Source organism: Perognathus longimembris, chromosome 2, assembly GCF_023159225.1.
Source record: "Perognathus longimembris pacificus isolate PPM17 chromosome 2, ASM2315922v1, whole genome shotgun sequence".
Lineage (NCBI taxonomy): Eukaryota > Metazoa > Chordata > Mammalia > Rodentia > Heteromyidae > Perognathus > Perognathus longimembris.
This window is the reverse complement of record NC_063162.1, coordinates 153,289,833-153,311,956: the sequence shown is the minus strand read 5'-3', so window position 1 is coordinate 153,311,956 and position 22,124 is coordinate 153,289,833. Positions and strand designations below refer to the sequence as shown.

The 22,124-nt window shown below is 44.7% G+C and overlaps 1 protein-coding gene across 7 annotated transcripts in view; it reads left to right on the top strand.

Annotated features, from left to right (window-relative positions):
- Positions 1-22,124, top strand: part of Lmbr1 (limb development membrane protein 1) — a 107,074-nt gene that overhangs the window by 63,009 nt on the left and 21,941 nt on the right. For 6 of the 7 annotated variants that reach the window (XM_048340534.1, XM_048340533.1, XM_048340531.1 and 3 more), the window contains 5 exons: positions 2,359-2,485; positions 2,853-2,921; positions 3,835-3,899; positions 7,210-7,282; positions 20,710-20,790. In XM_048340534.1, coding sequence (XP_048196491.1) covers positions 2,359-2,485; positions 2,853-2,921; positions 3,835-3,899; positions 7,210-7,282; positions 20,710-20,790 — 415 coding nt within the window. The remainder of the gene's footprint in view (positions 1-2,358; positions 2,486-2,852; positions 2,922-3,834; positions 3,900-7,209; positions 7,283-20,709; positions 20,791-22,124) is intronic. The other variant, XM_048340530.1, reaches the window with a different exon arrangement.

Here is a 22,124-nt window from a genome sequence, read left to right as displayed (position 1 = left end):
GGTCATGGAGTGTTAGTCACAGGGTATTTGGTCATAGAGTGTTAGTCACAGGGTATTTGATCATAGATTGTTAGTCACAGGGTATTTGATCATAGAGTGTTAGTCACAGGGTATTTGGTCATAGAGTGTTAGTCACAGGGTGTTTGATCATAGATTGTTAGTCACAGAGTGTTTGGTCATAGAGTGTTAGTCACGGGGTATTTGGTCATGGAGTGTTAGTCACAGGGTATTTGATCATAGAGTGTTAGTCACAGGGTACTTGATAGAGTTGTTAGTCTCAGGGTATTTGGTCATGGAGTGTTAGTCACAGAGTATTTGATCATAGAGTGTTAATCACAGGGTATTTGGTCATAGAGTGTTAGTCACAGGGTGTTTGATCATAGAGTGTTAGTCACAGAGTATTTGATCATAGAGTGTTAGTCACAGAGTGTTTGGTCATAGAGTGTTAGTCACAGAGTATTTGGTCATAGAGTGTTAGTCACAGGGTATTTGGTCATAGAGTGTTAGTCACAGGGTATTTGGTCATAGAGTGTTAGTCACAGAGTGTTTGGCCATAGATTGTTAGTCACAGGGTATTTGGTCATAGAGTGTTTTGATCACAGAGTATTAGTCATAGTATGGTTGATGGTAGAGACTTTGGTCACCGTGTGTTTTATCTGTTTTGCTTCTCACTTGGATCATAGCTCCTCACCATTAGAGCTAATATGTTGACTCAGATCCAACCCTTCTGCCTCCCTGTCCTCCCTCATTGTGTCCCTTCAAGTTAGCTAACACATTTGAGCACACACTTCCAGCTATGGCAATATATGGCATGACTGAAATACTACTGAAGGAGCAGTAAGGAAAAGCTACCAAAGCCACCTCACATCTGAGATCATTATGCCAGGCTAGGTCTCTTCATCATTGTAGGACTATTTCTTCTCAGTATCGAATCTGAAAGACTAATGTTGTGATTCCATTTCTGTAATTCAGATATTAGACAGGGATGGATATTCAGCAAAATTGAAGTGGATGTTTTGATTTTATAACCTACCTGAGACTTTTCAAGTGTGATATGAAAGATTACATTGAGGAACACGAATATGCTTATATTCTTGTTGCAGTTAGATGTTGTAGGTCTGATATCGGTGTAAGTATTTAAATTTAGGTACAGAAAAATATCATTGTGAGTTTTTAGTATAAGCAAGTTTCTCTTTTGGCCTTGTCAAACAATTTTCAAGTTTTAAGACTGGCCTTTAGCCTTGAGGTCAGAATTTATTTTATGTTTTAAAGCTGTGTATGATTGATTTTTTTTTTTACTATATTGAAGTCTCAGGAATTAATGAAAATTCTAATATGAAAAAGGAATTGTGTATAATTTCTGTCATGTCCCTGGAGTTCATATTGGATTCCAGTAACAGTTCTTCAGATGCCCACTAGAGGGCTCTGGAGGCTGAGCAGTGCCGGGAGCCCACCCCGAGGTTCCCTGAGCTTTGTGCCCGGTGGGGGGGGGGGGGTGGGGTGGGGAGAAGGGCGTCCCGTCAGTACCAGGGCAGGCCCAGTGCCACAGGTAGGCCAGTATTCTCTCTGTCAGAATCTCGGGTAGAAGTTGAGGGACCCACTTTGTTTGTGAAAGTGTTAGAAAGGGTTCAGTCAAATGTCTGTATAAATAATATGCTTTAATCCAAGTGTGTGCTGGTCCTGGGGCTCACCCTCCGGGCCTGGGCACTGCCCCCGAACTTGTTTTGTCCAAGGCTGGTGCTCTCTATCACTTGAGCTCTCCTCTGGCTTTTTGTGCGTGATTAGAGATCGGAGTCTCGTGAATGTTTGGGCTTGGGCTGACTTTGAACTGGGATCCTCAGTTCTCAGACCTCTGAGTAGCTAGGATTACAGGTGTGAGCCACCAGTGCTCAGCTTTAATCTAAGTTGGATAGTACTTTTTATGTTTTGAAAAATCGGTCTAGCCAGGTATTGGTGGCTCGCACCTAGCTACTCAGGAGGCTGAGATCTGAGAATGGTGATCCTAAACCAGCCCAGGTAGAGAAGACGATGAGACTCATCTCCAGTTAATTACCAAAAATGCCGTAAGTGAGCTGTGCCTCAAGTAGTGGAGTGCTAGCCCTGAGCCCTGAGTTCAAGCTTCATGAGCAGCACCAAAAAACACCCCCCAAAACCCCTAAACATTAAAAACTGTAAGCATTGAGTGTTTTTCCCCCAGTAAATATCAATTGACATGTAATAATCATTTATAACATAAATTTAATAAGTATAAACAAATTTCTTTCCCTCCCTCAGTATTATTTACGCTTTCATATGGACAAAAGCCCTAACCTCATGACTTCCATACAATCTTGAAGCTGTGCGTGTTGTGTTTTGCAGGGAATCCGAGCCCGCATTCTGGAGACCCTGGTCATGTTGGTGCTTCTTGCGCTCCTGATCCTGGGGATAGTGTGGGTGGCGTCGGCCCTCATCGACCAAGACGCGGCCAGCATGGAGTCCTTATACGGTACAAGGCCGTCCTGGTTGCATGCACGCCGTCAGCCTTCCGTGCGGCACCGAGCCTTTAGAGGTGGCGAGTGAAGAAAAGAAACCATTGGGTGGTGGTTTCAGAACTGCCAGACAGTAGGCAGTTTTTCTCAAATAATTGGCTTTATTCTCAAACTTCTATGGAAGCTTTCTTCCTTCCTTTGAAAGGGATCTTACAAATGATTATTTCTTATTCCTCGTACTTTATCCCACAACCTAGAAATGACATGATTCAGTACACGCTTACAATGTTTATTGTATGTGTAGGTCTAGTTTATTAAGGTAAAACATGGTTGAAATGCGCGGCAGTTTAGGTTTATTAAAATGCATTTTACATTTTTTCATAGATCTCTGGGAGTTCTACCTGCCCTATTTATATTCCTGTATATCATTGATGGGATGTTTGTTACTTCTCTGTAAGTATTTCTCTGACTTGATATTGATAGAAAGTATAGTTGTTCTGCATTCCGAAAAGTTATGGGAAGTATTCTAAGATTTCTTAACCATTTGTCAATATTGTTGAGTTGGCTCTAGCTTTTGTTGCTATTCCGGATAAATAACAGAACCCTTGAAATAATCAGTTTTGAGTTTGTTGGAGGACAGTATTTCCCACTGGATTGCAGACAGACGCGCGTGCACACACACACACACACACTCACACACTCAGTGATTACATATGCTCTTCTCCATTTCCCTTCCTCGTTAGAACTTTTGTTCCCTTTCCATTGTATGCTTTTAAATAGAAATGGAAGGATTCTGTATGGCGAATTTGTGATCTTTATTTTAAAATCTCTTTGGTTTGACTTCAGGTGTCACAACCTAACTCAGAGATATTCTAAGTTGTTATGAGTAGCTCAAAGGATTCGTGGCTAGAGTTGACACTTTTACTGTTTTCTGGTTTCTCCAGTCTGCAAGTACATACGATTTAATCAGTTCCTTTGTCTTGTTTTATTTAATTTCTTTTAAACCAAAGTATTCATCTTTATTCAACTGCTGGAATCTTGACAGAAGGCGGCCTTTTGTCCTCAAATATTCTCATTAAGAGTAGTAATGCCCCTCTGCCCCCCCCACCCCCGTACCTGGGGTGATAATGCCCCTCTGCCCCCTCTTTCCCCTGCACTTGGGGTGGTAATGCCCCTCTGCTCCCCAACGCCACTAGCTTTTCTTCTCTTTTTTTTTTTTCTGAGTTGAAGAATCCCCCAATGACACATGGATTCGGGGACAGGACTGTATTTAAAGTGATCACTGTTGGGTTGCCTTATTTTTCTCTCGGAGTCCTGAAGTGGTTTTCTGTCTGTCTGTCTGTCGGTCATTTTCTCCTCTCTGCAGTGTGCACACCGGTCGGTCTCTCCCGCGTGTTCACAGTGATGGGGCAGTTGCTGGTGAAGCCAACCGTGAGTATTCCCTAGACGTTACTTAGTTTACTTGATAAATGGGTTTACAAAGTTGCTTGGAAACATCTCATAGGTTGTGAATTATCATTTGGAAGCGTAATGAGAATCTTCTTGCAGGCTTGTTGCTTACACAATAACGATTACACATTATTATTTCCCTTTATATTGTTAACATATTTTATTTGTTGTTCTATTCTGGCAGTGCTGGGGTTGCGCTTGAGCCCTCATGACTGTGGTGCGGGCATTTTATCAGCGGCGTCACGTCTGCCGTCTGGTTTTGCCGAGGTTTTCTTTGAGGCTCTTGCTTTAGGCTGGCCTGGCCTGATCTTCCTGCTTGTGCTTCCTGGCATTGTTGGGAACGATGGAGACACAAACGCCCACCAAGCCATCGAGGGAGATGGAGGCTTTTAAACTGCTAGGCCTAGGCTGCCTTGATGCCGTCTCCCCGGCTTCGTTCTCCCGGTGGCTAGGATTACAGGCATGAGCACCACAGCCAGCTAAATTATATCATCATTATTATTATTATTATTAAATAACGATTGTTTTCTTTTTTGCCAGTCCTCTGGCTGGGTGCTATCCCTGAGCTATTTCTGCTGGAGGCTAGTTCTCTACCCTAGACTGAGTCGCAGCTTCACTTGGTAGCCTTTCGGTGGCTGGTTGGAGGTCGGCGCCTCGCAGGCTTTCTTGTTTGGGCTGGCTGGAGCTCGGCCGGTGCGGCTCAGCCGAGGAGCCGGGGTGGCCCGCGTGACCCTCTGCGCCTCGCCTCGCCTCGTCCTTTAAGTGAGCTTCAGCTTGTCGAGGTTCTAATTTCTTTGGCCACTGGCTGTAGCGTCAGATGTTTTTTAGTTACTGAAGAACTAGCCATTTACGTGATTTCCATGGGTTTCCCCTGCCGGCCAGCCCGGGCCCGAGCCGCGCGCTCCATGCCGGGTTTCCGCAGCCTGTCCTGTGCGGCCGCCGCTCCCCGCCCGCCCTCCGCCTCCTGCCTGGGCACCTGGTACCGGCTCCAGCAGCCCCGGGGTCCCTGCCGCCCCACCCCGGCCGGGGCGCTCAGCTCCGGCTCCCTGTGTGTGGCTCCCTGAGGGAAAGCCCTCGGGAAAAGCTTGTCTCACTTTGGAGCTTACAACTTAAAAAAAAACAAAACAAAACAATCCAGGGTTCCAGGCGTGGCAGAGGTGGCAGGGCAGGGCCCTGGGTTCCAGGCGTGGCAGAGGTGGCAGGGCAGGGCCCTGGGTTCCAGGCGTGGCAGAGGTGGCAGGGCAGGGCCCTGGGTTCCAGGCGTGGCAGAGGTGGCAGGGCAGGGCCCTGGGTTCCAGGCGTGGCAGAGGTGGCAGGGCAGGGCCCTGGGTTCCTTCCCTAGTGCTGTAGAACAGTTTGAGTTCCAGTTCATCGCCCTTGCTTCAAATGGAACAAAATGTCTGCTGTCAGTTAGTGTAATGGTGATGCACGGAGAGGTTGCAGTTATGGAAGTCAGGTGAGGAGCACCTTTCTTTTTCCCCTGCCCCTGAGGTCCTGTCCATGGAGCCCTCCCTTTGTGCGTCGGGACCATGGCACATTCTAGCGGGCATCCCCCTTCTCCGCTTACATCCTGTCTCCCCTCTCCCTCCACCCCATCCCTTACCCCTCCTATTACAAAGTCGTCGTCTCTTTGTTTCTCTCTCCCGTGGAGGCTCTCTAAGGGTAGCGATGATGACGGTTCGTCTGCCCAGTGAATAATTCAGTGATAGGCCGTGGGGGCCGTACACACCGGCGGGAAGACCGGAGTTATCTCGCGATCGCACGTACACTTCCAGAGAAGGACGGTGTGGTTTTGGTGCTGATAGGGTGCACACACACAAAGCCCTTGCCCTCAGCCTACCCATCCCACACTATTTATTTTGCTGGAAGTTTGGGTTTGAATGATAGAGAACATGAGTGTCAGCTCTGGGCGTCTTTGACTTTCCTCTAGCAGTAGGGAGGTAGAAGCTCACTGAAGAATAGCTATGGTAGCAAACATAGAATTAAACTAAATTTTAGGTTTCATCATTTTTGAAGACTGTAGGTAATACCTCACCTAACTGGCGATGGGTTAGTGAAGTTTCTTATTTTTTGTGTTTTTTTTTCTGTTTCTGTGATGAGTGGCTTATCTGTAAACATACCATTTCCCAGTGTTCTGTCTGTGGCATGAATTTTATAGTACCAGTTTTGAATATTCATGAAATATTGAAATAAAGAAATATTGCAGTATTAAAATGTTGTTTATGAAGATGACATAAATGGAATGTTGTACACACCTCTAATGTACTGTATAGATTTCTTGATTTACATATTATGTACACAAATACAAATGAAAGAACAAATGTTGGCCTAGGTGACCTATGCTTTCTAGCTCTAAAATAATGGCTTGGGCATACACACATACATTCTTGTTTACTTAAAATTCGTGCACTTTTTTGCCATTGAGACAGTGCAGAGTTCTTAGTTTGTTCCTTTAAACTTTGAAACTATCCAATTTAAATACGTTGATTTTGTAATGAGGTTTTGATTTACTCAGATACTAAAATACACGAAGTAGTTTAGACAGTTTTGGGGGGAGTTTCTGTTATTTGAGCGAATTCATTATATACAATAATAGACCAGCCGAGTGTGTGTGGCTCACGCCTGTCATCCCAGCTACTCAGGAGGCTGAGATCGGAGGATCATGGTTCACAGACAGCCCAGGTAGGAACGTCTGGGAAAGTCTTCTTTTTGGCCAGTCCTGGGCTTGGACTCAGGGCCTGAGCACTGTCCCTGGCTTCTTTTTGCTCCAGGCTAGCACTCTGCCACTTGAGCCACAGCGCCACCTCTGGCTTTTTCTGTAGATGTGGTGCTGAGGAATCAAACCCAGGGCTTCATGTATACGAGGCGAGCACTCTTGGCACTAGGCCATATCCCCAGCCTGTGAAGCTCTTATCTCCAATTAACCTCCAAAATATTGGAAGTGAAGTTGTGACTTAAGTGGTAGAGCATCAACTTTTACCAAAAATGCTCAGGGATAGCACTGAGGCTGAGTTCAAGTCCCGGAAGCTTGCTCTCTTTGTGTTTTTCTCTTTCTCTTTCTCCTTTCCCTCTTTTTCTTCTTCCTTCCCCCTTTTCTCTCTTTTCTTTTCTTCATTCCCCTGTCTCCCCATGCCTCCATCTTGTGCACACCGCAGTTTGCTCTCCTGCAGTAAACTCTTTTCTGCCTGAAAAAAAAACACAAAACAGAAGAACTAGACCCAAGGCCTAAGCATCCTGATAAGTATGAGTTTTGTAATGTTGCATTATTGAGTAGTTTTATCTTTAAATTTAGATTCTTGAAGACCTGGATGAGCAAATTTATATCATTACCCTGGAAGAGGAAGCCCTCCAGAGACGACTGAATGGTACTTGTGTATTATGTCTTTACAGCTATTGAACTTGACAAAGACAGATAACTGAAGGGACAAAAACATAAACCTTTTAAGAGTCACTGAGGAGCTTCATGGTGGTGGGGGTTCACCAGGGGGCGGTGGAGGTGAGCTGGGGCTCTTGCCAGCCCCCCTCCCGGGGGCGGGGGGCAGCAGACGTGCACGGCAGCGCCACCTCAGCTGCTCCGGGCCAGCGCTCCGGGCCTCGCTTCGTACCCCTCCTGCACAGGGGAGACGGCATGTCTCTTGGACATGGAAAACCCTGCCATTTGGGGGTTTGACTAGCTTTCAGCTGCCAACCACATAAGCGGCTCAGACCCTCTGAGGCTTACGTTACTGTTCCTACTTGGCCTCTAAGGAGGAACCAATCAATAAAAGAGTAATAATGTTGTTTCGGTAAATTTTCTGCAGTTTTATCTGAACTGCCTCCTCCCAGATCACATTATCAATATCTTAATTATATTTGTGAATCATAATTCAAGAGTGGGTAAGTACTTGGTGAAATATTGAAAAACACTAAGAAACACACCTATGCTCTTCAACTACAAATAATAAGCTTAAGTTGTCAACCAAAACTTGTTGATAATGTTTGTAAATTTATTTTCACGTAAAAAACTTTTGGTTTGTGTGTATTCTAGAGGATTTTTGCTGGTGTCATTATACACTTTGGTGTAGGCCAGATTTTGAACTTAAATTACGTATATCTTTGCCTTTCAGAATTATAAACTTGAATAGACAATTCAGCTTTATGAATTTATTGTAGTAGCCTTTGGTCTGGGCTGTGGTTTTCTCTACCTTCTGCTCTCTGCATGTATTCCTGATCTTGCTGCCTGGCCTTCTTCAAGCATAGAGCTAGGATCTGAACTCTTCAGATAAACTTGAGAGTCTCATGGAGGACTTTCTTTACCTCCTGAATAGCTGGGATTGTAGGCATGTACAACCATGCCCTGTTTTTAGAAATGTAACAGGCCACTTATCCAATAACTTTGCCTAATAACTTAATGATCTTCTTTGCCCCCCCCCCCCGCATGCTCAGAATGTCACCTTGAAATGCCTTTTCCCCCTTCCACTTCTTTATTTACACTTACCAGATTGCAATCCCATCCCATCCTCTAGTATTTTTTCTTTCTTTTTTTTTTTGTTGGTCATGGGGCTTGAACTCTGGGCTTAGGTGCTATCCCTGAGCTCTTCAGCTCTAGGTTAGCGCTCTGCCACTTAAGCCACAGTGCCACTTCCCGTTTTATGGTAGTTAACTGTAGATACAAGTCTCACGGACTTTCATGCCTGGGCTGGCTTTGAACCGCCATTCTCAGATTTCAGCCTCCTGAGTAGTTAGGATTATAGGTGTGAACCATTCGTACCTGGCCCATCCTCCAGTTTTTTTTGGCCCATCCTGGGCCTTGAACTCAGGTCCTGAGCACTGTCCCTGGCTTCTTTTTGCTCAAGGCTAGCACTCTGCCACTTGAGCCACAGCGCCACTTCTGGCCTTTTCTATATATGTAGTGCTTGGGAATCGAACCCAGGGCTTCATGTATATGAGGCAAGCACTCTTGCCACTAGGCCACACTCCCATCCCCATCCTCTAGTTTTATACACCGTCTGCTAACTGGTGGTAGGTTCCAGCTGCCAGTAGACATTTCCACCTGGATGTCCAATAAGCACCTTAAACATCATGTCCAGTGTATTCTAAGGTGCTCAGACTGAGTCCTTCCAGTCTCTCTTAGTTCCATGAAGATCTGTCCACAAAGCTGTTGGCTCTAGCTTTAGAAGAGTCCTGGAATCTGACTGTGTTCCCCTCCCCCCCACAGTACTGCCCCCACTCTGGAATGAGCACCATGGCTCTGTGGTGAGATTAATTTTGGCAGTAGCTTCCTAGTTGGCCTCCACGTGTCTGTCTTTGTAAATGAGACTGGCTCTTCTTATCGCTGACAGCATCGCCTACAATCTCCCCACACCCCTCTGGAGAGCTTCTTCCCTTGAGGCATTGGTGCAGTTTCCCTTCTGCTTCTTTCTTCCAGGTCTTGGCCTCCAAGCTCTCTCGCTGTGGGACTTCCCACACCTTTGGTGAGCCTTGTGCACGCTGATCAGATGTTGAGCTCTGCTTCCACTGGCCTCCCCCCTGCAACCTGCTCACTCACTCTCTTGGACTTCTCTTTAGCCTCCTCATGCTTCACCTTCGCATAGGTTCCATAGGAATGGGGATTTGGTGAGCTTTCTCCACACCATGCTCCTGGTCCCACATTACTAGAGGAAATGGTGACAAATGCAAGACCAAGAGAGTTGTTGTTTCACTATATCCGTGGAGAAGGAAGGAGAAGGCACATTTGGTGAGAGGATTAAAGACAGGATCTCTTGGAGAATGTGGAGGAAGGACTGGTGGGGCCACGGTGGGCCTATGACAGACAGGCAGATAGAGGGACAGAAATGAGGCGATTACCCTGCCATTGTACCCACAGAATATGAGCAATCACCCACCACTTCTGCCCCACGACCCCTGAAGTGGGGCTCAACAGAAAGTCCCATTACATTAATTGTGGTAGATGATCTTTTGTAATTCTTCCCAGTAAGGATACATATATCATTAACATGCTTAAATGTTTAAGTAATGCAACAGCATTAATTGAAATAATTAGCTTTCGTGTGCATATAGCCCATGGGTGTACTGGGTAACTTTAGAAGTATCATAATGAATAGAAATTATTATTTGCTATTTAAGTTCAAAACCTTCACAGTTCTTTTCATGTAATTTATTTAAAATATTGTAGCCTTTGAACTGAATAATTCAATTCAATTTTGTTAGATACTATTTTCATCTTCATGATAAAAAGTTTGTGTACCCTTTTTTTTTTTGGTAGCAGTTACGTTTCTGCCTGATTCTAATCTTTGAACAAAGCCTTTCCCACTGAAACCTGTACGAATTCATTATTCTTAAGAGCACAGCAGAGGTAGTTGTTTCTCACTTTTCCTGAATTTGAATACCTCCGTATTCTGAAAAGTGAAGGGACTGGGCACAGCAAGCCATGCCCTGCACAACCCCGTCCCCGGCCTCGGCTCGGTGACCCTCAGGCAGGTCCAGCCTGGCCTCAGCACTGGATCCTGCTCTTGACAGCTAAATCGAGTTCAGGCGTCTGTGAAGACACCATAGCCTTTTAACACGAACGCTGCTTTACTATGCATTGAGTCTGCTTTTCACATTAGGAAAGGCAGGGGACAGCTTAATTACTGGAGAATGCTGGAGTTTGGGAAATTCTGTTATCTTGGGAGCAAAATGTTTTCAATACTACATTAGTTTTTCAGCTTAAGAATAAAGCTGGGAAAATTTGCCTTCAGCTATTAGTTTTCCTGAATCCAAAGAGACGGGTGGGGCAGGATCAAAAATACTTATTTGATCAAAGTTATTGGCTCTGAAGGTATTCTTACCTGTTAAGAAAGATGAAAGGTGTTGTTTTTATTGCATGCTAGTAACAGTGTAATTTTGAACTAATTGGTGTTGAACTGCCAATCACCTGGGGGGAATGCAAATAGATACTCTTACAATTTCCTTTGAGGTAGTGAAATCTTATGTCGGGGCTGGAAGAAAAACAGAATAATACCGTTAAATTGACCTTAAATGAGCTGCTTTGTGGTTTTCTTGGAGAATCCCTTTTTATTTTTCATGACTTGTCCAAACAGGTTTTGTCTACCAATTTGACTTATTGACTAGACAATGCCGACATTAAACATTTTAGATTTATTTTGAAATAAAGTAATGATAATACAGTTTTAAAGGTATTTTTCATTTTTTAGTGCAACGTAAGGCCACGTGGTTTCAGTGTTTGTGTGTAGAGCATCATGATTCTACACAATAGCCACCGTTTCCTCTGGTCATTTGTAAGAGACTATTCTGAAAAAAACATTCTTATTTAGGTATTATATTACCATGTAATAAAGTATGGTAATATCCTTGAAAACTGTGTTGGTTTAGATGAATATAGTCATTTAATGAAAGAATGACTTAATTGAGGGCAATAAAACCTGTTCTTGATTTTTCTGTGGAAGCCAGCATTCACCAGTATTCACCTACTGTGGGCGTAGAGCTTCATCATCTGAAATCAAGCACAACATTTCAGAAACGGTGCTTGCTGTTTTCCTTGAACTCAAACACTGGTCTAGACATTTGTGCACTGTGTAGACACTCCGAAGTCGGTGCAGTGCGGACAGCTCCACAAGGAGGCGCTGTGTGGACAGCTCCACAAGGAGGCCCTTGCCTCTTGATTTCTTTTTTTTTTTTTTGCCAGTCCTGGGCCTTGGACTCAGGGTCTGAGCACTGTCCCTGGCTTCTTTTTGCTCAAGGCTAGCCCTCTGCCATTTGAGCCACAGCGCCACTTCTGGCCATTTTCTGTATATGTGGTGCTGGGGAATCAAACCCAGGGCTTCATGTATAGGAGGCAAGCGCTCTTGCCACTAGGCCATATCCCCAGCCCTCTTGATTTCTTTTTTTTTTTTTTTTTTGGCCAGTCCTGGGCCTTGGACTCAGGGCCTGAGCACTGTCCCTGGCTTCTTCCTGCTCAAGGCTAGCACTCTGCCACTTGAGCCACAGCGCCGCTTCTGGCCGTTTTCTGTATATGTGGTGCTGGGGAATCGAACCTAGGGCCTCGTGTATCCGAGGCAGGCACTCTTGCCACTAGGCCATATCCCCAGCCCTCTTGATTTCTTTTTGTAAAATTTTTTATTTTTAAATTAAAAAATTATCATTTAGGTAGATTACAAAGGCGTTACCACCGAACACATCAGTTTATGAATACATTGCTTCTTGATTGGTGTTACCCCTTTCATCAGTCTTCCCCAGTGAAATTTTATGGCTGTATTGTTGGCAGGAGTTGCACTGTCTATTCTGATGTCCTTTCCTTTCAAATTCTGAATATTTATTAGATTATTTTTTCTAGCCCTGAACAAGTTATTGGGACTGTACTTCTTTACAGGTATAGGGAATGAAACGTAGTTTAGAATTACATTTCTAATTGGTGATATATAGAAGTTAAATGAGCTAATTGCAAATACGTATGGAATAATTCATAAATAATTGTGATAACGAGTAAAATATACATACTGGAAAGACATTGTTTAAATTTTGGCCAGAGACATTTGAAAACTACTATACCATCTTTTATAAATCTTCTTGTTAAATGGAAATGTTTATTAATTCTGTAACTTAATTGCTTCTGTTTTTGCTTTGGCTGCCAGAAACTCAAAACTTAGTTTGTAGCTATACTACAGTAGCTTTGGGTCACAGTACCTGAGTGTCTGTGTCTCTTAAAAATATATGTTATATAGTTACAAGCAAAATGATTGGGTGCAGGGTCTGGGAATGTGGCTTAGCAGTAGAGTGCTTGCCTAGCATGCACAAAGCCCTGGGTTCGATTCCTCAGCACCACATAAACAGAATAAGTTGGAAGTGGCGCTGTGGCTCACGAGGTAGAGCGCTAGCCCTGAGCAAAAAGAAGCCAGGGACAGTGCTCAGGCCCTGAGTCCAAGCCCCGGGACTGGCCCCCCCCCCCCCTAAAAAAAAAGATTGGGTGCATTTCAGTGCAGTTGAGATCATAGGTTCTACAAAAGGCAGTATGTAGGATTTCTCTGTTTAGTGATGGCAGAAGTGAGGAAGCGGATGCAGACGATGCAGGCTTTATTTCTAGAAACATGGACTGAAGCTTTGTGAATTCCAGGGCTTTTGAATATATTCCCTTGCTGGGATTGCAGGTATCTTGCGACAGGTCTGCCTGGCACTGTTGACCTTGAATTGTTGGGCTGAATCTTCCTTGAAGAAAGGACGACCTATCGGGCTTCCTCCCTGAGCCAGTTCTTCCATTCGATTGTCCCTAGTCCCCAAGACCAAGAATTGCTGAGACCTTTGGCTGGCGGGTCCTTGCTTTGAGGACTATTGGACAAGGTGTGAAGGGAATGACAGAGGAAAACTGCTCTCGTTTAGTGCTGAGTGAGGAAGACCAGAATGGTTATCTGGAACAAATGGTTCCCACTTAAGTTACTGATTAATAGGAAAGGCAACTAAGAATTTGTATTTAGCTTGCCAAAGTAGTAACATTAAGATGTAAGCAGCACTGGACAAGACTGCCTAGGAAATAAAAACATCAAAAGCTCAACAGAGAGACCATGAGATAGTGCTCAAGGTTGACAGAAGAGAAGAGTGATCCTCTAAAGACATCTGGTTCTAGTGCCCAGAACCTGTGGGTGAGTCACATCCGTGGCTGAGAAAGGGCTTTGTAGGTGTGGCTACAGTGGGGGCAGGGCTCACGTGGACAGCCTGGGGACAGACCGCACGGTGAAAGACGCAGCTGGGAGGGCCAGCTGGCAGAGACCGGCAGCTGGGAGAGCCGCCCAGACAGCTCTCCCCTGGAGTGGCCGCAGGAACGCAGTCCCACGGACCTCAGCCACCGAGAGGAAAACAATCCTCAAACCCCTCTCGTTTCAGCCCTCAAGCCTCATGATGATTTGTTACAGCAGCAGTAGGAAACGTAGTACAGTCCTTCTGAAAATTGAATTAATTACTTGGTAGATCAAGTGGAAGAGCTATTTATGTCACAGACCAAAAGCACAAAGACCAGGAAATCATATTAAATACAAGACATTGACTACAGAAGTAAGACATCTAATGTAAATAATAGACATCTAGAAGGAAGAAAAAGGATAGGTAGAAGAAGGTAATAGAAATAGGAGAAAAATTCAATAAGCTGAAGAAAGACCTTGATGAAGATTAAAAGGTCAGAGAGTCCTAGGTGAGATTAAAAGGGAAATTGTGTAGATGTATGCACATACGTGTGTGTGTGTGTATGTGTATGTACTCTGTGGTGATAAGGATTGAATCCACAGCCTTGCACATGCTTTGCAAATGGCCTAAACTTCTAACCCTAAAGTTTTAAAGATTAGGATTTATCCTATATGATTCTTGAGTTCCAAAAATAATAGAAAATGCCGAGAACCTGTGGAAACGCAAACTTTCACAAAGAAAGATCACTTGCACAGGAAAAAGATCACTATCCTGTTTCCCATTATGACTTGCTGAGGATCACTGAGTAGTCTGCATTTGTGAGCAGGGGATGAGACTTTTGCCAGAAATCACAGGTTCCCAAAGATGTCACTTATCTACCAGGGCAAAACGAGCACTGTTCTTGTTTTAATCTTACATCGGTGTACTTAGTACCTGACTCGTGCATGGCAGAACTGTTGAGCAATAGCTTTGAGCTACATACTTGAAAAACAGCCTTATGACGATCCAGAGTTGAAGGAGCGGGTGGGAAAGAGCGAGAGGATGATTAGCTAGAATTGTCCTTTTTCACCGTGGCACAGGTGTGTTAGCCAGAGGGGCGTCTTGGCGCACGAGTGGGGCTGTGTAACACTGATGCTACAGTGAGAAGTGTGCAGTTCTCAGTGTGAGTCCTAGGAACGAGACGGTAACTATTTAAATGTCTGTTAACCTGAGGTAAAGAACAAATCACAATTCGACTAGATAAATAAAGAAGAAAAAGAAGAACTAAGGAACAAGGTGCATCAAATAGGAATATTCCAGAGTTACTTGCATGGAGAAGGAATGCCGGTCTTAGGTCGCGTCAGCAGGTGGGAGTCACAGTCCGGTCCCTCAATGTCACTGTTAAGCTGCTGGAAAACCCTCTTGGGAGCTTGTTTGAGAGACGTGAAGCCTGAAAGCACGGACATTTTGGAGGAGAAAAACACCATGCAATTTGGGAATTTAGCAGATGAGAAAAGTTTGGAAGTCGTCAGTTTAGCGGACCCAGTAAAGCTGAATCCTAAGTCGTCTGTGCTCACGTTATTCCTGAGAGCCCCCAGGCCTCCAGAGGGTGCCTCTAGGCGAAGTGGTGGGAGCTGGGCCCGGGCGGGCGGCTGGAAACCCTGCTGTGAACTGGGCTCCGGGCCTCATCCTTTCTCTCCACTCAAGGTGCCGGACGCCTGCCTGCCCCAGCTCAGCAGCTCGGCGAGGATCGCCGTCACACACAGCAGATCCGGGACTTGGTACAGCAGTGTGAGAGTGCAAGTGGACAAAACGTACAGGTCCCATCCCCCTTGAGTGGACAGGTGGGCTTTAGTCCTGCAAGAAGGAAACGCGTGAGGAGGGTCTTCGTTGGGCATCTGTCCAGCCCGAGAGGAAAGCTCGACAGGGCTAATTACAGGATGTGAGATTCTCCGACAGGAAGTTTCTTGTCAAGCTCCAGCCACACAGGCTTGAGTTCCAAAGCAGCATTCCTGTTGCTTCCTTCATAAACACAGTAGACAACTGGAGCCTTCCAACACGGACAACCTAACAAGACTACGCACGAGGGCTCCCTTATGCATGGGAGAACACCTGACGGTGAACTTGTTTGTATTCTGGTACCGTCAGAGGTCACATCGTGGCTAAGATAGCTGGTGAGCAGAAAGGAATTCTTGGAATTTAGATATAATACCGTCTAAAATACTGGAAGATAAAGAATAATTCTTTCAGAAAATAGATTAAAATGACAAAACAAAAAAAAAACCACACAGGGAAAATAGGTGAGGAGAGTTAGGAATGCTAGAGAACTACATTGTGATACGCGGCACCCACCTAACAGGAACTCCAGATAGGGGCAAAGAGTCTGGAGGAGAACGTGGCAGTGAGGGCCAGCGTGAATTTGGGGACTGGAAGCATCCCGCGTGTCCAATCCAGCTCATGAACACAGATTCCCGGGCGACGACACAGTAGGACTGAGTAGCAGATATTCACGGAACAGGAATTTCTGCAGAATTCTCAAAAGCAGCTCCCCAAGCGGAAGGTAGTAGAGTTGCGCGATAGTGTTCACGTGACACAGTTCCCCAGAAGTGTGGTGTGGAAGGCTTGGTTTCCAGCTTCAGGAGGCGAGGCCGTGCTGGTGGAGCAGGTCATGGCGGTGGCCTCCTGTCCCTCGCTTCCTCCCTGCCTCTCAGCTTCCTGGCTGCCAGGAGGTGCGTAGCTCCGCCCTAAGCTTCCACGGCCACGCCTTCCCCGTGGCAGGCCGTCGCAATGGATCCAGCTCCGAATGTATGCGCCCAAACAGATCTTCCTTCAAGTAGTTCCTCCAGGTATTTGTCACAGTGCCAAAGAAACGAACACAACTGGATTCTGAAAATCTAGGTGGTTTTTTTTTTTAAAGTCCAAAATTGGGACTTGAACTTGGTACCTGATGCGTTCACTCATTGGCTAGCACTCTTACAAACGGAGCCATGCCTCAACCCCCCCAAAATTAGTTTTTATGTGATCTATTGTACTTAGGTATTTACCAGAACTGTAAAAAGGTATTCATATGAGTGTAATCTTAAGTGACTTTCTCCTAGTCATCTTTTCTTAGCAAGTCACTGGAGACAGTTGCCACCTAAAACTAGGAAAAAGAGCCGTGCAGGAAGAGCTGGGGAGGGGCTCTGAGGAGCAGGGGTCCCGGACCTCATGCACCAGGCACGAGCAGTGGTCTCTGGAGTGGACCCCGTTGTTGTTGCTGATTGTGGGACTTGAATTCCGGGCCTGGGCACTGTCCCTGAGCTCTTTTGCTCAAGGCTACCACTTTGAGCCACAGGTCCACTTGTGGTTTTTGAGTGGTTAATTGGAGATGAGGGTCTCACAGGGACTGTTCTGCCCACTCTGGTTTCAAACCATGATCCTCAGAGCTCAGCCTCCTCACATGATAGGATTACAGGCGTGAGACACCAGCGCCCAGCTGCAGGTACTTTTTTTTTTTTTTTTGCCAGTCCTGGGGCTTGGACTCAGGGCCTGAGCACTGTCCCTGGCTTCTTTTTGCTCAAGGCTAGCACTCTGCCACTTGAGCCACAGCGCCACTTCTGGCCATTTTCTGTATATGTGGTGCTGGGGAATCGAACCCGGGGCCTCATGTATATGAGGCAGGCACTCTTGCCACTAGGCCATATCCCCAGCCCTGGAGGTACTTCTTGAAGGGAATAAAATTCACAGTATAACCAAGAGAAAGTAGAGCTAACTGGAGTTTGAGTTTGAGTACACAGGAAAATAAGTCAGTTAAAAACAATTTCTCATTCTAGTACAGCTGGGTAGAATATTGAGGAAGGAAGAAAGATGGGTTATACTTTGTCTTGTGGGCAAGCACTGGATAGTTTGTGTTGTTATGGAATAGTGTAGACATAGAGTAGCAGTCTGACCAGAATTACCAGTGTGTCCTCTTGGGAGGAAGGGTGGAGGGATGGAGGCAAAGCTTATTCCTGGGAACCCAGACATAGTGATGCGAGAACCCAGAGGATCAGCAAACAGCTGCGAGGCAGCCATCCCTGGCAGGGCAGGACTAGGAAGGTGGCAGGCACGAAGCAAGTCTGAACAAGCGTTTGATGTTGAGCTCTGTGCACACTCTGTTCTGATAAGGATAGAACTTTAAAAAGAATCACTGATCATTAAGGCAAATAGCATGGAAGGTATAAAGTGAAGTCTATTAGCTGTTATGCTTAGTGCAAGCACTATATTTCACTCTGCATAAATGGACTATTAAAGAACAGAACTAATCAATGGGTTGCTTCACATTCATAATTTTTGCTACAGGTGGCACTGTTTGCTCTTTCCTCCAGTGCAGCCAAAATCTTTGCAGTGTTCCTCTTGGAGAAGTTCTGTGGAAGTGCTCGTCAAAAGTTCTCTGCTTCTGGGGCTGGGAATGTGGCCTAGTGGTAGAGTGCTCGCCTCGTATACATGAAGCCCCGGGTTTGATTCCCCAGCACCACCTAGATAGAAAAAGCCAGAAGTGGCACTGTGGCTCAAGTGGTAGAGTGCTAGCCTTGAGCAAAAAGAAGCCAGGGACAGTGCTCAGGCCCTGAGTTCAAGGCCCAGGACTGGCAAAAAACAAAACAAAAAGTTCTCTGCTTTCCCTGACTTGGAAACGAAAGCTCTTCCTGCCTGGACGCCGCTGTCAGTCTTGACCCTCGCAGTGTGAGGTCCAAGTCCCGCGGGGCTGCGTTCTTTCCCGCCATGACGGTAGAGGTGGTGGGCATCCCAGCGCCTGCTTTTCTCCCTTCTTCCCTGGGAAGTTTTGTGCTGTCCATGGAGCTCATGGATTTCTCTTTGGTATTAAATAGTGAGCTTCAGTTGCTTGTCACCAGTGACCTGTGATACAGCTTAAAACTATCACAAGATTTAGTGGGTCAAGAAAATGGTATACAATGGAATTTTACTCACCCATTTGGAAAATGATGTTAAACCATTTGCAAAGAAATGGATGAACCGGGAAAAAAAATTATGTTAAGTGAAGTAGGTCAGACCCAGAGAGACAAAGGATGCATGTTTTCTCTCATATGTGGAAGCTAGAGCTAATTTATAAATGTACAGGAAAACGTACGGCCACGCGCAAATGCATACAAACGTATTCACTAAAAATAGGGCATTTTCCGGGGAGAATTCAAATGGTATAGTAGTCCTTAGAAAAACGAACTCACAGCACAACAAAATGAATACTAGGAAACTAGTACTGGAAAGGATGGAGGGGAGGGAATAGACCAATGAAGAGAGGGAGGGGGTGAATACTGTCCTACTATTCACTGTATAGCCTGTGAGGTTGAGGGAGCCGAGGGGAGGAGTCTGGGGGGGAGAGACCTGGGGGAGGGGGCAGCCTCAATCAAGGTGCATTGTACTTATACACTGGTGTTTTGAATGGTAACTAAGCCCTTTGTACAACTGCTTAAACTTCATATTTTGATAGACAAAAAGATTGATCCAGAGAGATGTGAGTGTACGCAACTAGTAAGCAAGGGAAACAGTTACAACACACAACAACCAAAAGTGGAAGTAATTTACGGTTTGTAAGACAGAATATCAGTTGTAAAGAATTAAAGATTGAGGAAACCATCATGAAAAAAGATATTCATAAAGATGTATTAATTTTAGGGGCACAACGATGAAGCAAGATTTCGGCAGCTAGATATACATTCGTAATGAAAACAGGAACTGTCTTAAATCCTAAAGAATCCTAATGAAAGCACGTTTGTTTTGGGAGAATTTTTGACTTTCAGACCAACAGCTAAAACAGGAAGAATAGGAAGATGCTGTATCCAGATTACCAAGAGGGCCAGAAAGTAGGCCTGACCACTCATGATTAGGGAAATGCACGGTGAAGTAACAGGAAGAGTCCTTGTGCCCATTACCTAGCAAAAGCGCAGTGCAAGGGAAGATTTTGAAAATGCCCTTCAAAAGCTCTTGATGGAAATATAAATTATTGTAGTAATTTGAGTTATTACAGTAGATGGTAACATTTTGGGACTGTAACCTTTTTTTTTTTTTTTTGTCAGTCCTGGGCCTTGGACTCAGGGCCTGAGCACTGTCCCTGGCTTCTTCTTGCTCAAGGCTAGCACTCTGCCAACCTGAGCCACCGCGCCACTTCTGGCCGTTTTCCATATATGTGGTGCTGGGGAATTGAACCCAGAGCTTCATGTGTAGGAGGCAATCACTCTTGCCACTAGGCCATATTCCCACCCCTGTAACCTTTATGTCTTAAAATGATAAATTCTCACATCGTGTGACTCAGCATTGTGAATTTTGAGAATCTGCCTTTCAGAAATAATAGAATGAGAACGCCTTGGCTATGCAGCATGTTAATAATGTTTATCACATCATTTATAGTGGCAAAAATTGAGGAAAACCAGAATGTTCATAAGTGTAATGATTTGGAGTAAAATTGCAGTTCACCCATCCTAGGGATGGTTCAGCCAGCTCAGAGCTGTCTCTGTCGGAGGACAGAAAGTAACACACCTTGTTCGACCTCCTTTATAGAAAATGTATACTAAACCAACAGACACAAACATTAAGCATTAATTGAAGAGGAATATAGAATGTTGTCACACGAGGAGGGCAGGATGGAGTATAGAACTTTTTTTTTCCCCCCAGCTCTGGGCCTTGAACTCAGGGCCTGAGCACTGTCCCTGGCTTCCTTTTGCTCAAGGCTAGCACTCTGCCACTTGAGTCACAGCGCCACTTCTGGCAGTTTTCTGTATATGTGGTGCTTGGGAATCGAACCCAGGGCTTCATGTATGCAAGGCAAGCACTCTTGCCACTGGGCCATATCCCCAGCCTCTGGAGTATAGAACTTTTGTGCTTGCTACACCTAGCGTGTCACTCTTATGTAATTAAGAAAAGACAATTGAGTCAATTCAGCAAGGGTTTTTATACCTGAGGTAAGAAATTTCCTAGAAAATGTGATTTTTAATCAGCAAGGACATGGATGTTGTAATAGCAAAGACGTGAATGCACTTTTCTGTGAGACATAGCAACATGTGTTTTACTCCCAGCTATCAGATTTTACAGTGACATTTTATATTTTAATTAAATAAGTATCCATTCTAGAATGCTAGAAGTTCTGTTGTTATGCTTCTAATTTTTTGTTTTGTTTTGTTTTGGGTAGGGCTGTCGTCAGCGGTGGAATACAGCATAATGGAGTTGAAACAAGAACTTGATAATGTAAAGACTCTTAAGGCAAAATTAGGTACTGTATTTTTTGTATTGTGTATTTGTGTATTGTCTTGGTTTGTTACTAAAGAATTTACTGTAGTCTAAAAACCAAAAATTTGTGAAGTTTTTAGTTTACATTAGAAACTTTTCCCTTTGGGGCGAGGATAATTATGTATATACTCATTCATTTTTTTTGTACAAATACAAAATAACTTTCCAAAGATGTTAATGTTCAAAGATACTAATGTTCATTAACATCTTTGTTCAAAGATATTCTAACTTTATTTTCACTTGCATTGTTTCTGGCAAATATTGTTAAGTTTTTCTATTCATCTGTCTTTTTTTTTTTTGTACTTCCTACTAAGATGTCCTCGATATCAGTTGGGAGCGATATGATTATGATGTGCCTTAGAATGTTTTTCACAATGTTCTTTAGGTTCATTGAGTTTGGGATCCGGGGACTTGTAGTTCAGAGAATTTTTGTCCATTAACTTCTGCACATATTTTTTTCTTTTCCCTTCTGGGTCCCTATATTAGCTGTCACTTAAAGATAATTCTTTGACTTTCAGTTCCTTTTGTCTCTGTGCCTCATTTTGGATTCGTTGAGTCTTCATTTGTATGGACTTTTTTTATTTTGCTCCTGTCTGATCTTTAGCTAGTGTATTTTTTTCATAGACGCTCAAGTTTTTGTCTTGGTAGCCTGAAGTTCTACTTAGGCCCTAATCGATAGGCTTAGTATGTGTCCTCCACCTTTATGAAAATAGAAGCTACAGTTACTATAACCTTGAAATATATTTTTGTCTGCTAGTTCTGATGTCTGTAAGAAGTGTTTGTTGGGTGCTCTTCTTTATTGTTTTTGTGTGTTGAGCTTCTTTGAGTGCCTGGCAAGTTCTGGTTGGAAGATCACCCTTGTCGGAGTTGGCGTTTCTGTAGTCTGTAAGTGGGGAGCGTTGTTGTGGAGTGCAGGTCATTTAGCTGGAGCTGGCATGGCTGCGTGTTGCTTTGAAGGTTGGCCGGCGGGGCCTGAGCGGCGCTGCCTCCCAGGCCTGCTGGCCCACGGCCGAACGGCCACTCACCGGGGCCTTCCCGGCTGCTGCACACCGTCCCTCAGGCTTTTGTGTTTTTCTCTTCACCTATGGGCTGTTCCTTCTCACGCCCGAGTGTCCATCACAGATGCCTGAGGGCGGCCCTTGGTAGGTCTTCGAGGCTCCTTTCTCTCTCTCTGGCGTTTCGTTTCTGCAGACTTTGGTTACTTCCAGTTAATTTTGTCTCAAACTCCCATTCACGTCCTCAGTTGAGGAATGAGTTGGGCTGCTTGAGTTTCTCTCTTGTTCCAGATGGGAAGCTAGTCAAACAAGACTTGTAGTA